The sequence below is a fragment of the Ailuropoda melanoleuca genome, chromosome 4 (genome assembly GCF_002007445.2).
Source record: "Ailuropoda melanoleuca isolate Jingjing chromosome 4, ASM200744v2, whole genome shotgun sequence".
Taxonomy (NCBI): Eukaryota; Metazoa; Chordata; class Mammalia; order Carnivora; family Ursidae; genus Ailuropoda; species Ailuropoda melanoleuca.
The window spans coordinates 67,587,886-67,602,047 of NC_048221.1; the positions used below are offsets into that span (position 1 = coordinate 67,587,886).

General features: G+C 39.3%; 1 protein-coding gene across 9 annotated transcripts in view; it reads left to right on the forward strand.

The window, feature by feature from the left end:
• Nucleotides 1-14,162, forward strand: part of TSGA10 (testis specific 10) — a 142,931-nt gene that overhangs the window by 56,962 nt on the left and 71,807 nt on the right. For all 9 annotated transcript variants that reach the window (XR_004624828.1, XM_034659003.1, XM_034659002.1 and 6 more), the window contains one exon: nt 102-212. Coding sequence is in view for 8 of the 9 variants with exons in the window: in XM_034659003.1 (XP_034514894.1) it covers nt 102-212 (111 nt within the window). In the remaining variant the exon portion in view is untranslated. The remainder of the gene's footprint in view (nt 1-101; nt 213-14,162) is intronic.

Below are 14,162 nucleotides of genomic sequence, written 5' to 3' on the forward strand. Positions count from 1 at the left end.
TTATCATTATTTCTTATAAATACTTAAAATTTATGGTGATTTTTGACACAGACCAATTTTTTACTTTTTTGTAGTCAGATCTAGCTATCTTTTTCTTGTAGGTCCTGTCTAAAAAATTGAATGATACGCACAATGAACTTAATGACATAAAACAGAAGGTCCAAGATACTAATTTGGAGGTTAACAAGTTGAAGAATATATTAAAATCTGAAGTATGTATATAGTTTTTTTCTCTTTGCTCATGATAATTAAGATATTTTGCTAAAGTTATTGATCATAGGGACAGTTGAAACAAGTGTTTCCTTAATACATAGCGTATTTTTGTGTTGACAATGATGGGTTGACTGTATATTTAGAATGTCACCAATGTCCAGAAAGATAACTCAAGAATATGTCATTTTTAGTTTGCCACTAAGTCATTCTAGGTAAGTAGAGTCCTGCTAATTGGATGAAAGACAAAGGACAAGAATCAACTTGGGCTCACTTATATTTGAAAAATGGTAGTTTTGTTTACAAATCTTTGGCTAAAGAGGCTCCACCTGATTGTGTAGCAGATCAGAATTGATCACAGTGTTATGGGGACATCTATTTCTTAGGACCTGAGAGTAGATGGCTCTGCTCTGTACTTCCCTGGTTAGTAACCATTTGACCAGACACCTGTAGCATACATCAGATAATACCAAATAAATCTGGGTATATGTGCAGCAACCCTGAAATAAACAGACAGCTTGACCGAGGATGTTAGATAAGCCCATTTGGTAAAATATTTTCAAAAATACTGTAGTTGGGAGAGGGAGGCAAGATGGCAGAAGAGTAGGGGACCTCGTTTCATCTGGTCCCTTGAATTTAGCTGGGTAACTATCAAATCATTCTGAACACCTATGAATTCAACCTGAGATATAAGAAAAGAATTGCTGGAATTCTACAAATAGAAAAGCAACCACTTTTTGTAAGGTAGGAGGTACAGAGAAGTGAATCTGAGGAGATTACAGTACAATAAATGATGGGGGGAGGGAGCCTCTAAAAGCTGGGTACCAGAAAGTGATATAGCCCTAGAGCACAAAATTGGAACTTTTAGCAGTCTTCTCCACTGAGAGATGTCCCTGCCTGAAAGGTGCTCAGGTGGCATAGTGGGGCAGAATCCTAGGTGGGGTAGTGTGGTCTTAGGTTCCTCGGGGTCATGGAAGGAGCGGGGTTGCCTGAGCTGGCAGAGTTCCCAAGCATTGGAGTGGGGAAACTGGCTATGGTCAGCAAGCCCAGGAGTGGGCTTGCAGCTCGGTTTGCCATAAACCACAAACTAGCAGGATCAGGCAACCACTCTCTGTGCAGGGGCCCTGTAAGTGGCAGGCCTGTGGCGACCGTCCTCCCTTCCCCAGGAGGTTTGGTGCGGGTGCACACAGCAGGAGTCTGCAGAGTTCGGTGCACACAAAAGTGAAGACTGCTTTTCCCTGAGGGTTTTATGAAGAGAGGTTGCTGCCATCTTCCAGCTCTAAGGCTGGAGATCAGGGCACTGACATTTTTATTTTCATCCTCTGAAGCGGCACAGAAAGTCTTCAGGGAACAAAAGCCACATAGAAAAACCTGAAGCAGCTTACACTGAGCCCAAACCCCCTGGCAAAGGGTGGTGCAACTCTGCCCAGGCAAAGACACCTGAAAATCAGTGCACCAAGCCCCTCCCCCAGATGATCAGTTGTAACATAAGGGGAATACCAAGTTTATCAAGCACACAGAACTGCAAAACTCCAGAGCTAGGGGAAAATAGTACATAGAATTTGAGGGTTTTCCTCGTGATTCTTTTATCTTTCAGTTTAAAATTTTCCTTTTCTTTTTTTCCTTTCTAACTTGTTTCTTATTTTATCAACTCTTTGTTTCTAAGTCTTTTTTTAACTTTCATTTTTACATTTACATTTTATAGATATATTCTTCATTTTTGGCTTCCTTTCATTGTATTCAATTTTATTTTTGTGTATAAGTTTTGCTTTCCTTACAATTTTGGGATTTAGTGTCTTCTAACAAGCAGACCAAAATACACCCAGGACAAAGTGAATCACCCTGTTTTGTCCAACTGGAACTTTATTCTTTCTTTTTTCCCTTTTTTTTTTCCTTTTCTTTTTTGGATTTTGACCTCTTTGGATTTGTCTAGTATGTATTTCGCTTGGGTCATGGTTGATATATTTTGTTTTCTCATTCTTCTCTGGGCAAAATAACTAGGAGGAATTCAAAACAAAGGAAAGAACCAGAGGTAATACTCTCTGCCACAGATTTATTTGAAATGGATATAAGTAAAATGTCAGAGCTGGAATTCAGGATAATGATTATAAAGTCACTAGCTGGGCTTGGGAAAAAAAGCATAAAAGACCCTAGAGAATCTCTTTGTGCAGAAATAAAATCTAATCAGGATGAAGTTAAAAATACTTTATCTGAGATGCAGTCTAAATTGGTTGCTCTAACAGGGTAAATGAAGCAGAAGAGAGTCAGTGACATAGAAGACAATATGATGGAAAGGAAGGAAGCTGGGGAATAGACAGAAAAACAACTAATGGACGATGAGGGGAGGCTTCGAAAAATCAGTGATACAATAAAGCGAAACGATATTAGAATTATTGGGGTCCCAGAGGAAGAAGAAAGAGATAGTGAGGAGGTGTATTTAGCCAATCATAGCTGAGAACTTCCTTAATCTGGGGGAGGAAACAGGCATTCAAGTCCAAGAGGTAGAGAGAATGCCTCCCAAAATTAATAAAAATAGATTAACACCCCAACACATAATAGTGACACTTGCAAATTTCAGAGATAAAGAGAAAATCCTGAAAGCAGCTTGAGGCAAGAGCTCCTTAACCTACAATGGTAGACACAGCAGACTGGCAGCAGACCTGCTACAGAGACCTTGCAGGTCAGAAAAGGCTGGCATAATATATCAAGGGTAATAAATGAGAAAAACATGCAGCCAATAATACTTTATCGAGCAAGGCTGTCATTCAGAATGCAAGGAGAGAGAAAGAGCTTCCAGGACAAACAGAAACTAAATGAATTTGTGATCACTAAACCTGCCCTGCAAGAAATGTTAAAGGGGATCGTGTAAGCGAAGAGAGAGCCTAAAAGTAGTATAGACCAGAAAGAAACAGAGATGATCTACAGAAACAGGGGATTCACAGGTAATACAATGGCGCTAAATTCATGTCTTTCAGCAGTTACTCTGAATGTAAATGGGCTAAATGCTCCAATCAAAAGACAACAGGGTATCAGATTGGATAAAAGAGCAAGACCCAGCCATATGCTGTCTACGAGAGACTCATTTTAGACCTAAAGACATCTCCAGATTGAAAGTGAGGGGGTGGAGAACCATTTATCATGCCAATGGATATCAAAAGAAAGCTGGGGTAGCAACCCTTATATCAGACAAATTAGATTTAAACCAAAGACTGTAGTAAGGGATGAAGAGGGATACTTCATCATACTTAAAGGGTCTATCCAACAAGAAGATCTAATAATTATAAATATTTATGCTCCTAATTCGGGAGCAGCCAATCATATAAACCAACTCATAACCAAATTAAAGAAACACATTGATAATAATACAACAATAGTAGGGGACTCAACACCCCACTCACAGCAGTGGACAGACCATCTAAGCAGAAGATCGACAAGGAAACAAGGGCTTTGAATGACACACTGGACCAGATTGACTTCACAGATACATCCAGAGCATTTTATTCTAAAGCAGCAGAATACACATTCTTCTTGAGTACACATGGAACATTCTCCAGAATAGATCACATACTGGGTCACAAATCAGGTCTCAACTATACCAAAAGATTGGGATTATTCCCTGCATATTTTCAGACCACAATGCTTCGAAACTTGAACTCAATCACAAGAGGAAATTTGGAAGGAACTCAAACACTTGGAGGTTAACGAGCATCCTACTAAAGAATGAATGGGTCAACCAGGAAATTAAGGAAGAATTAAAAAACATTCATGGAAATAAATGAAAATACAACTCTTCAAAACCTTTGGGATACAGCAAAGGCATCCTAAGACAGAAGTTCATAGCAATACAAGCCTTTCTCAAGAAATTAAAGTCTGAAGTACACAAACTAACCTTACACCTAAAGGAGCTGAAAAAAGAACAGCAAAGAAAACTTATATGCATCCGGAGAAGGGAAACAATAAAGATTAGAGCAGAAATCAATGACATAGAAACCAAAAGAACAGAAGAACAGGTCAATGAAACTAGAAGCTGGTTCTTTGAAAGAATTAATAAGATCAATAAACCCCTAGCCAGACTTATCAAAAAGAAAAGAGAAAGGACCCAAATAAATAAAATCATGAAAGAAGAGAGATCATGACCAACACCAAGGAAATACGAACAATTTGAAGAACATATGAGCAACTATATGCCAACAAATTAGGCAATCTGGAAGAAATGGACACATTTCTGGAAACATATAAACTACCCAAACTGAAACAGGAAGAAATACAAAACCTGAACAGAGCGAACACCAGAAAGGAAATTGAGCAGTAATCAAAAAACTCCCAGCAAACAAGAGTCCAGGGCTGCAAGTCTTCCCAGGGGAATTCTAACAAACATTTGAAGAAGACTAATACCTATTCTGAAGCTGTTTCAAAAAATAAGAATGGAAAGAAAACTTCCAAACCTGTTCTATGAGGCCAGCATTACCTTGCTTCCAAAACCAGACAAAGACCCCACCAAAAAGAATTACAGACCAATATCCCTGATGAACATCGATGCAAAATTTCTCACCAAGATACTAGCCAATAGGCTGCAACAGTACATTAAAAGGATTATTCACCACGACCAAGTGGGATTTATTCCTGGGCTGCAAGAGTGGTTCCACATTCACAAATCAATCAACGTGATACAGTATATTAATAAAAGAAAGGATAAGAACCATATGATTCTCTCAGTTGATGCAGAAAAAGCATTTGACAAAGTACAGCATGCTTTCTTGATAAAAACTCTCTACCACGTAGGGATAGAGGGAACATACCTCGATATCATAAAAGCCATATACGAAAAGCCCACAGCAAGTATTCTCAGCAGGGAAAAGCTAAGAGCTTTTCTCCTAAGGTCAAGAACATGACAGAGATGTCCACTCTCACCATTGTTGTTCAATATAGTACTGGAAGTCCTAGCCTCATCAATCAGACGACAAAAAGAAATAAAAGGCATCCAAATTGGCAAAGATGAAGTCAAAATCTCACTCTTTGCAGATGACGTGATACTTTATGTGGAAACCCAAAAGACTGCACTCCAAAACTGCTAGAACTCATACAGGAATTCAGCAACATGACAGGATATAAAATCAATGCACAGAAATCAGTTGCATTTCTATACACTAACAATGAGACAGAAGAAAGAGAAATTAAGGAATCGATCCCATTTATAATTACACCAAAATCCATAAGATACCTAGGAATAAACCTAACCAAAGAGGTGAACGACCTGTACTCTGAAAACTATAGAACACTCATGAAAGAAATGGAAAATGACGCAAAGAAATAGAAAGACATTCCATGCTCATGGATTGGAAGAACAAATATTGTTAAAATGTCTATACTACCCAAAGAAATCTACACATTTCATGCAAAATACCTATCAAAATACCACCAGCATTTTTCACAGAGCCAGAACAATCCTAAAATTTGTGTGGAACCACAAAAGACCCCAAATAGCCAAAGTCACCTTGAAAAAGAAAAGCAAAGCTGGAGGCATCACAGTTCCAGATTTCAAGTTATACTACAAAGCTGTAGTGATCAAAACAGGATGGTACTGGCACAAAAATAGACACATAAATCAATAGAATAGAAAATGTAGAAATGAACCACAGCTATGTGGTCAGCTAATCTTCAACAAATCAGGAAAGAATATCCAATGGAAAAAGGACAGTCTCTTAAACAAATGGTGTTGGGAAAATTGGACAGCCACATGTAGAAGAATGAAACTGGATCATTTTCTTACACTATACACAAAGATAAACACAAAATGGCTGAAAGACCTGAATATGAGACAGAAATCCATCAAAATCCTAGAGGAGAACATAGGCAGTAACCTCTTCGACATCAGCCACAGCAACTTCTTTCAAGACACGTCTCCAAAGGCAAGGAGACAAAAGCAAAACTTAACATTTAAGACTTCCATCAAGATAAAAAGCTTCTGCACAGCAAAGGAAACAGTCAACAAAACTAAGAGGCAACCCACGGAAAGAGAGAAGATATTTGCAAATGATACTACAGATAAAGGTCTGGTATCCAAGATTTATAAAGAATTTCTCAAATTGAACACCCAAAAACCAAATCATCTAGTCAAGAAATGGGCAGAAGATATGAGCAGACACTTCTCCAAAGAAGATATACAGATGGCTCACAGACACATGAAAAAATGCTCCACATCACTTAGCATCAGGGAAATACAAATCAAAGCATAATGAGATACCACCTCACATCAGTCAGAATGGCTAAAATTAACAAGACAGGAAACAACAGATGTTGGCGAGGATGTGGAGAAATGGGAACCCTCTTACACTGTTGGTGGAAATGCAGGCTGATGCAGCCACTCTGGAAATCAGTATGGAGGGTCCTCAATGAGTTAAAAATAGAGCTACCCTATGACCCAGAATTTGCACTACTAGGTATTTACCCCAAAGATACAAATGTAGTGATCTGAAGGGGCATCTGCATTCCAATGTTCATAGCAGCAATGTCCACAATAGGCAAAATGTGGAAAGAGCTGAGATGTCCATTGACATATGAATGGATAAAGAAGATGTGGTATATATGGAGTATTGGTATATATGAAATAAATGGAATATTACTCAGCCTCAGAAACGATGAATACCTATGATTTGCATCGATGTGGATGGAACTGAAGGGCACTATGCTAAGCAAAATAAGTCAGAGACAATTATCATATGGTTTTACTCATGTGGAATATGAGAAACAGCACAGAGGATTATAGGGGAAGGGAGGGTAAACTGAATGGGAAGAATTCAGAGAGGGAGAAAAACTGTGAGAGACTCTTAACTATAGGAAACAAACTGAGGGTTGCTGGAGGGGAGGTGAGTGGAGGGGATGGGGAAATTAGGTGTTAAGCATTAAGGAGGGCATGTGATGTGATGAGCACTGGGTGTTATATGCAACTGATTAATAATTGAACTCTGTATCTGAAACTAATGTACTATATGTTGGCTAGTTGAACTTAAATAAAAAATAAAATAATTGGTTTGATTACTGTAATAGGTATAGTATTCCCTACATACCATTCAAACCATTAATAGGAACTTTCCACCCCCAAACTGTTTTCCTTGTTTTATTTAACATCTTATTTAATATCAGTCTCCAAACATTTCTTAAACATTTTTGGTATGTTAAGACTATTTAAGACCTTGAGAAAGAAGAAATTCTGAGGACTCCTAAATTGCATGGAAGGCAGTAAGGCAGCAGCCTTACATTGGCAAAGCAGGTGGTTTCCTACAAGTCTTGATTTTAAGGTGCCAGCAACATAATACCATAAATAGACGGAAGCTTAGATGTCAGGTAGGTCTGACCCCTCTTCTCACTAATTACATGGACTTATGTGGGCTTCTCAACCTCTCTGAGTCTCAGTGGCCCATCTGTAATTGGGAAGAAGGCCCAAGTAAGTAAGATAGACCTAGCACAGTGAACCATTTAAGGATATTCTGGAAGAAGGTAGAATATAAATAAATGAATATCTGAACATTTAATGTATTAAGTTTTCAGTCAGTTTTAGACTCTGTAGCCTGTCACATTTCCTGAAATTCCACCATTAGGAACTGGGGCTTTTAGATTGTGGAATTGTATTTTCAGACATCATGCATCAGGCTGCTCTCAGCTGGTAGCATCCTAGTATGAAGTTTTTTTGCTTGTTTGTTTCAGGAAAAAAATGCATTTTTTAAAAATTATGTTCAGTTAGCCAACATATAGTACATCATTAGCTTTTGATGTAGTGTTCAGCAATTCATTAGTTGCATATAAAACCCAGTACTCATCACAACATGTACCCTCCTTAATACCCATCACTCGGCTACCCCATTCCCCCACCCCCCTCTCTTCTGTAACCCTCAGTTTGTTTCCCAGAGTCCAGTGTCTCTCATAGTTTGTCTCCCTCTCTGATTTCTTCCCATTCAGTTTTCCCTCCCTTCCCATATGATCCTCCATGTTATTCCTTATGTTCCACATATGGGTGAAACCATATGATAATTGTCTTTCTTTGCTTGACTTATTTCACTTAGCATAATCCCCTTCAGTTCCATCCATGTCGTTGCAAATGGTAGGTATTCATCCTTTCTGATGGCTGAGTAATATTCCATTGTGTATATGAACCACATCTTCTTTATCCATTCTTCTGTTGAAGGACATCTTGGCTCCTTCCACATTTTGGCTATTGTGGATATTGCTGCTATGAATATTGGGGTACAGGTGCCCCTTCCTTTCACTTCATCTGTATCTTTGGAGTAAATACCTAGTAGTGCAATTGCTGGGTCATAGGGGTAGCTCTATTTTTAATGTCTTGAGGCTAGTATGAGGTTTTTTAAAGAGATTTCATTTCACACAAAACTGGATGGATCCAGGCAGTCCCTTGAGAGAACAAACCGTAGGTTCGTTAAGAATTGTTGAATACTAGATTCATTAACTCATTCATTCAGCATGTAGTATGCTAATTGATTAGCTGCCAGACAAGACAAACAGCAAACAGAATGGTACCCCAGGCAGTGGGGACAACATGACCAAAGGTGTAAGGGGAAAAAAGTAGGTTCTATAGCTAAATGGGAGTGTGTAGTTGGGTGATAATACAGGGGGAAAAGGATTTGTTTGTTTCTTTTCAGGAACCTTTTGTTACAACATGAGCACAGAAGTTATTTGAAGAGTTGCCTTTTAGAAAGATCATCCTGGCGATGTTGGCAAGAGTAAATCAGAAGGGTAACAAAATCAAAAGAGGGAGATCATTTAGGAGAGGCTGTCAAATAATAATTCAGTCAGATAGCACAAAGGATTCCAGCTGAGGCTGCCCCAGCTTTGCTGTGGGCGAGTATTGTAATGAGCCTTGTCGTGGACCAGAGGGAATTGTGGGGTACAGCACCAGAAAGAGGTAAAGAGACCCTGAAAGAGGGAATTGGAGAATACCAAAGAATAGTTGCACTTTCTTTATAATATTGCCTGTCTTGCGCCCCACACTGCTCTGGCTGCTTTGAATGGATACAAAAAAGGGAAAATATGGTCTCTGGGTGCCCAGAGGGAGGTGCACTAGGTATTTAGTGGCCAGAAGAGACATTTATTTATTTTTTTTTTCGTTTTTTTTTTTATTATATTATGTTAGTCACCTTACAGTACATCCCCGGATTCCGATGTAAAGTTCGATGCTCCATTAGTTGCGTATAACACCCAGTGCACCATGCAATACGTGCCCTCCTTACCACCCATCACCAGTCTATCCCATTCCCCCACCCCCCTCCCTTCTAAAGTCCTCAGTTTGTTTCTCATAGTCCATAGTCTCGCATGTTTCATTCCCCCTTCTGATTAACCCCCTTTCTTTATCCCTTTCTTCCCCTACCGATCATCCTAGTTCTTATGTTCCATAGATGAGAGAAATCATATGATAATTGTCTTTCTCTGCTTGACTTATTTCACTTAGCATTATCTCCTCCAGTGCCGTCCATGTTGCAGCAAATGTTGAGAATTCGTTCTTTCTGATAGCTGAGTAATATTCCATTGTATATATGGACCACAGCTTCTTAATCCAGTCATCTGTTGAAGGGCATCTCGGCTCCTTCCATGATTTGGCTATTGTGGACAATGCAGCTATGAACATTGGGGTGCATATGGCCCTTCTCTTTACTACGTCTGTATCTTTGGGGTAAACACCCAGTAGTGCAATGGCTGGGTCATAGGGTAGTTCAATTTTTAACTTTTTAAGGGACCTCCACACTGTTTTCCAGAGTGGCTGTACCAACTTGCATTCCCACCAACAATGTAGGAGGGATCCCCTTTCTCCACATCCTCTCCAACAATTGTTGTTTCTTGCCTTGTCTATCTTTGCCATTCTAACTGGCGTAAGGTGGTATCTCAGTGTGGTTTTGATTTGAATTTCCCTGATGGCTAATGATTTTGAACATTTTTTCATGTGTCTGTTAGCCATTTGTATGTCTTCATTGGAAAAGTGTCTGTTCATATCTTCTGCCCATTTTATGATTTGTTTATTTGTTTCTCGTGTATTGAGTTTGAGAAGTTCTTTGTAGATCTTGGATACCAGTCCTTTATCTGTGGTGTCCTTTGCAAATATATTCTCCCATTCCGTGGGCTGTCTCTTAGTTTTTTTGACTGTTTCCTTGGCTGTGCAGAAGCTCTTTATCCTGATAAAGTCCCATAAGTTCATTTTATCTTTTATTTCTCTTGCCTTTGGAGATGTGTCGTGAAAAAGGTTGCTCTGGCCGATGTCATAGAAGTTGTTGCCTATGTTCTCCTCTAGAATTTTGATGGATTCCTGTCTCACATTGAGGTCTTTCATCCATTTGGAGTTTATTTTTGTGTATGGTGTGAGAGAGTGGTCAAGTTTCATTCTTTTGCATGTAGCTGTCCAATTTTCCCAGCACCATTTATTGAAGAGACTGTCTTTTTTCCACCGGATGTTTTTTCCTGCTTTATCAAAGATTAGTTGCCCAAAGAGCCGAGGGTCCATTTCTGGGTTCTCTATTCTGTTCCATTGGTCGATGTGTCTGTTTTTGTGCCAGTACCATGCTGTCTTTGTGATCACAGCTTTGTAGTACAGCTCGAAATCCGGCATTGTGATGCCCCCAGCTTTGTTTTTCCTTTTCAACAGTTCCTTGGAGATTCGGGGCCTTTTCTGGTTCCATACAAATTTAAGGACTATTTGTTCCAGTTCTTTGAAAAATGTCCTCGGTATTTTGATCGGGATAGCATTGAAAGTGTAGATTGCTCTGGGTAGTATGGACATTTTAACTATGTTAATTCTTCCAATCCATGAGCATGGAATATTTTTCCATCTTTTTATGTCTTCCTCAATATCTTTCAAAAGTGATCTATAGTTTCTAGCATATAGGTCCTTTACGTCTCTGGTTAAGTTAATTCCAAGGTAACGCATGGTTTTTGGTGTTATTGTAAATGGGATGGATTCCCTAATTTCTCTTTCTTCAGTCTCGTTATTCGTGTATAGAAATGCAACTGATTTCTGGGCATTGATTTTGTATCCTGCCACCTTACTGAATTGTTCTATAACTTCTAATAGTTTGGGAGTGGATTCCTTTGGGTTTTCCATATAGAGTATCATGTCATCTGCAAAGAGAGACAGTTTGACTTCTTCTTTGCCGATTTGGATACCTTTGATCCCTTTTTGTCTTCTGATTGCTGTTGCAAGGACTTCTAGTACTATGTTGAATAATAGTGGCGAGAGTGGGCATCCTTGTCGTGTTCCTGATCTTAAGGGAAAGGCTTCCAGCTTTTCCCCATTGAGAATAATGCTTGCAGTAGGCTTTTCATAGATGGCTTTTATGAGATTGAGAAATGTACCCTCTATTCCTACACTCTGAAGGGTTTTAATCAGGAAAGGATGCTGTATTTTGTCAAATGCTTTTTCTGCATCAATTGAGAGGATCATATGGTTCTTGAGTCTTTTCTTGTTGATATGATGTATCACATTGATTGATTTGCGAGTGTTGAACCATGCTTGCATCCCAGGTATGAATCCCACTTGGTCATGATGGATAATCCTTTTAATGTACTGTTGGATTCTATTAGCAAGGATCTTGTTGAGGATTTTGGCATCCATATTCATTAGAGAAATCGGTCTGTAATTCTCCTTTTTGAGGGGGTCTTTGCCTGGTTTGGGGATCAAGGTAATATTAGCCTCATAGAATGAGTTTGGTAGCTTTCCTTCTGTTTCTATTTTTTGAAATAGCTTTAGGAGAATAGGTATTATTTCTTCTTTGAATGTTTGGTAGAATTCCCCAGGAAAACCGTCTGGGCCTGGAGTTTTATTATTTGGAAGGTTGTTTATCACTGACTCAATTTCTTCATAGTTAATTGGCCTATTTAAGAAATCTATTTCTTCCTGTTTCAGTCTTGGTAGTTTATAGGTTTCCAGGAAGGCCTCCATCTCTTCCAGATTGTTTAGTTTTTTGGCATATAGCTGTTGATAAAAGTTTCTAATAATCCTTGCAATTTCAATGGTGCTGGTCGTGACCTCTCCCTTTTCAGTCATAATTTTAATAATCTCAGTCCTTTCTCTTTGTTTTTGGACAAGTTTTGCCAGTGGTCTATCAATTTTATGGATTCTCTCAAAGAACCAGCTTCTAGTCCTGTTGATCTGCTCTACTGTGGTTCTGGTCTCTAATTCATTGATTTCTGCTCTAATCTTGGTCAACTCCTTCCTTGTCAGTGGGTTAGGCCTGTCCCTCTGTTGCTGTTCCAGTTTCTTGAGGTGAGAATATAGAAACTGCATTTTAGATTTTTCTATTCTTTTGAGTGAGGCTTGGATGGCTATGTATTTCCCCCTTAGGACTGCCTTTGCAGTATCCCATAGGTTTTGGACCGTTGTGTATTCATTCTCGTTGGTCTCCATAAATTGTTTAATTTGTTTTTTGATTTCCTGGTTTATCGAGTCATTCTTGAGCAGGATGGTTCTTAGCCTCCAAGTGTTTGAGTTTCTTCCAGGTTTTTCCTTGTGGTTGAGTTCCAATTTCAGAGCGTTGTGGTCTGAGAATATGCAGGGGATAATTTCAATCTTTTGGTATTGGCTGAGACCTGTTTTGTGTCCCAGAGCATGATCTATTCTTGAGAATGTTCCATGGGCATTTGAATAGAATGAGTATTCTTTGGTTCTGGGGTGTAGTGTTCTATATATATCTATGAGGTCCAACTCGTCGAGTATGGCATTCAAAGCCTTTGATTCTTTGCTTAGTTTTTGCCAGGGTGTTCTGTCTATTTCTGATAGTGGGGTGTTGAGGTCCCCTACTATTACTGTGTTCTTATCTATATGTCTCTTTATTTTGGTTAAGAGTTGGCTTGTGTATCTTGCTGCTCCCCTGTTGGGGGCATATATATTAATAATTGTCATATCCACTTGTTGAATACTTCCTTTAAGAATAATATAGTGCCCTTCTGTATCTCTCTCTATGGCCTCTAGTTTAAAATCCAGTCTATCTGATATGAGAATTGCTACTCCAGCTTTCTTTTGAGGTCCATTTGCGTGGAAGATGGTACTCCATCCCCTTACTCTAAGTCTGAATGCATCTTTGGGTTCAAAATGAGTCTCTTGTAGACAGCAAATGGATGGGTCATGTCTTTTTATCCAATCTGCAACCCTGTGGCGTTTTATGGGAGAGTTTAAGCCATTTAGATTGATAGAGATTATTGACAGATATGATTTTAATCGTGTTACCAGTAAAGTCTTTATTTGCATCGGTTTTGACTTTCTGCTCTGTATCACTCTTGGGGCCTTTTTACTTTTATAGAACCCCCCTTAATATCTCCTGTAGGGCTGGTTTCGTGGTTACGAAATTGGTTAATGATTGGCGATTTTGGAACGTCTTTATTTCTCCATCAATTCTGAATGACAGCTTTGCTGGATAAAGGATCCTTGGCTGCATGTTTTTCTCTGAAAGAGCTTTAAAAATGCCCCCCCAAGCCTTTCTCTCATTCCAGGTCTCTGTAGACAGGTCTGACGTAATCCTGATACCTTTGCCTTGGTACGTGAGAAATTTCTTTGCCCTGGCCGCTTTCAATACTGTATCCTTGGATCTAATATTTGCGAATTGCACTATGACATGCCGTGGCGTAGGTTTGTCCTGGTTGAGCTTGGATGGGGTCCTCTCTGCCTCTTGGACACGAATGCTTGTTTCCCTTGCTAGATTAGGGAAGTTTTCAGCTACAATTTGTTCAAATATCTCTTCTAGACCTCTGTTTTTCTCCACCCCTTCAGGGATGCCGATGATTCTGACATTGGATCGTTTCATAGAGTCAGTAATCTCCTGCAATCTACATTCGTGGGCGTGGATTTTTTTAAGACCAGCTTCTATTTTCGTTTATTCTTCTACTAACCCGTCCTCCAATTTGCTAATGCGTTCCTCTGCCTCGGTGACCCTGGCCGTCAGAGCCTCTAGTTTTGACTG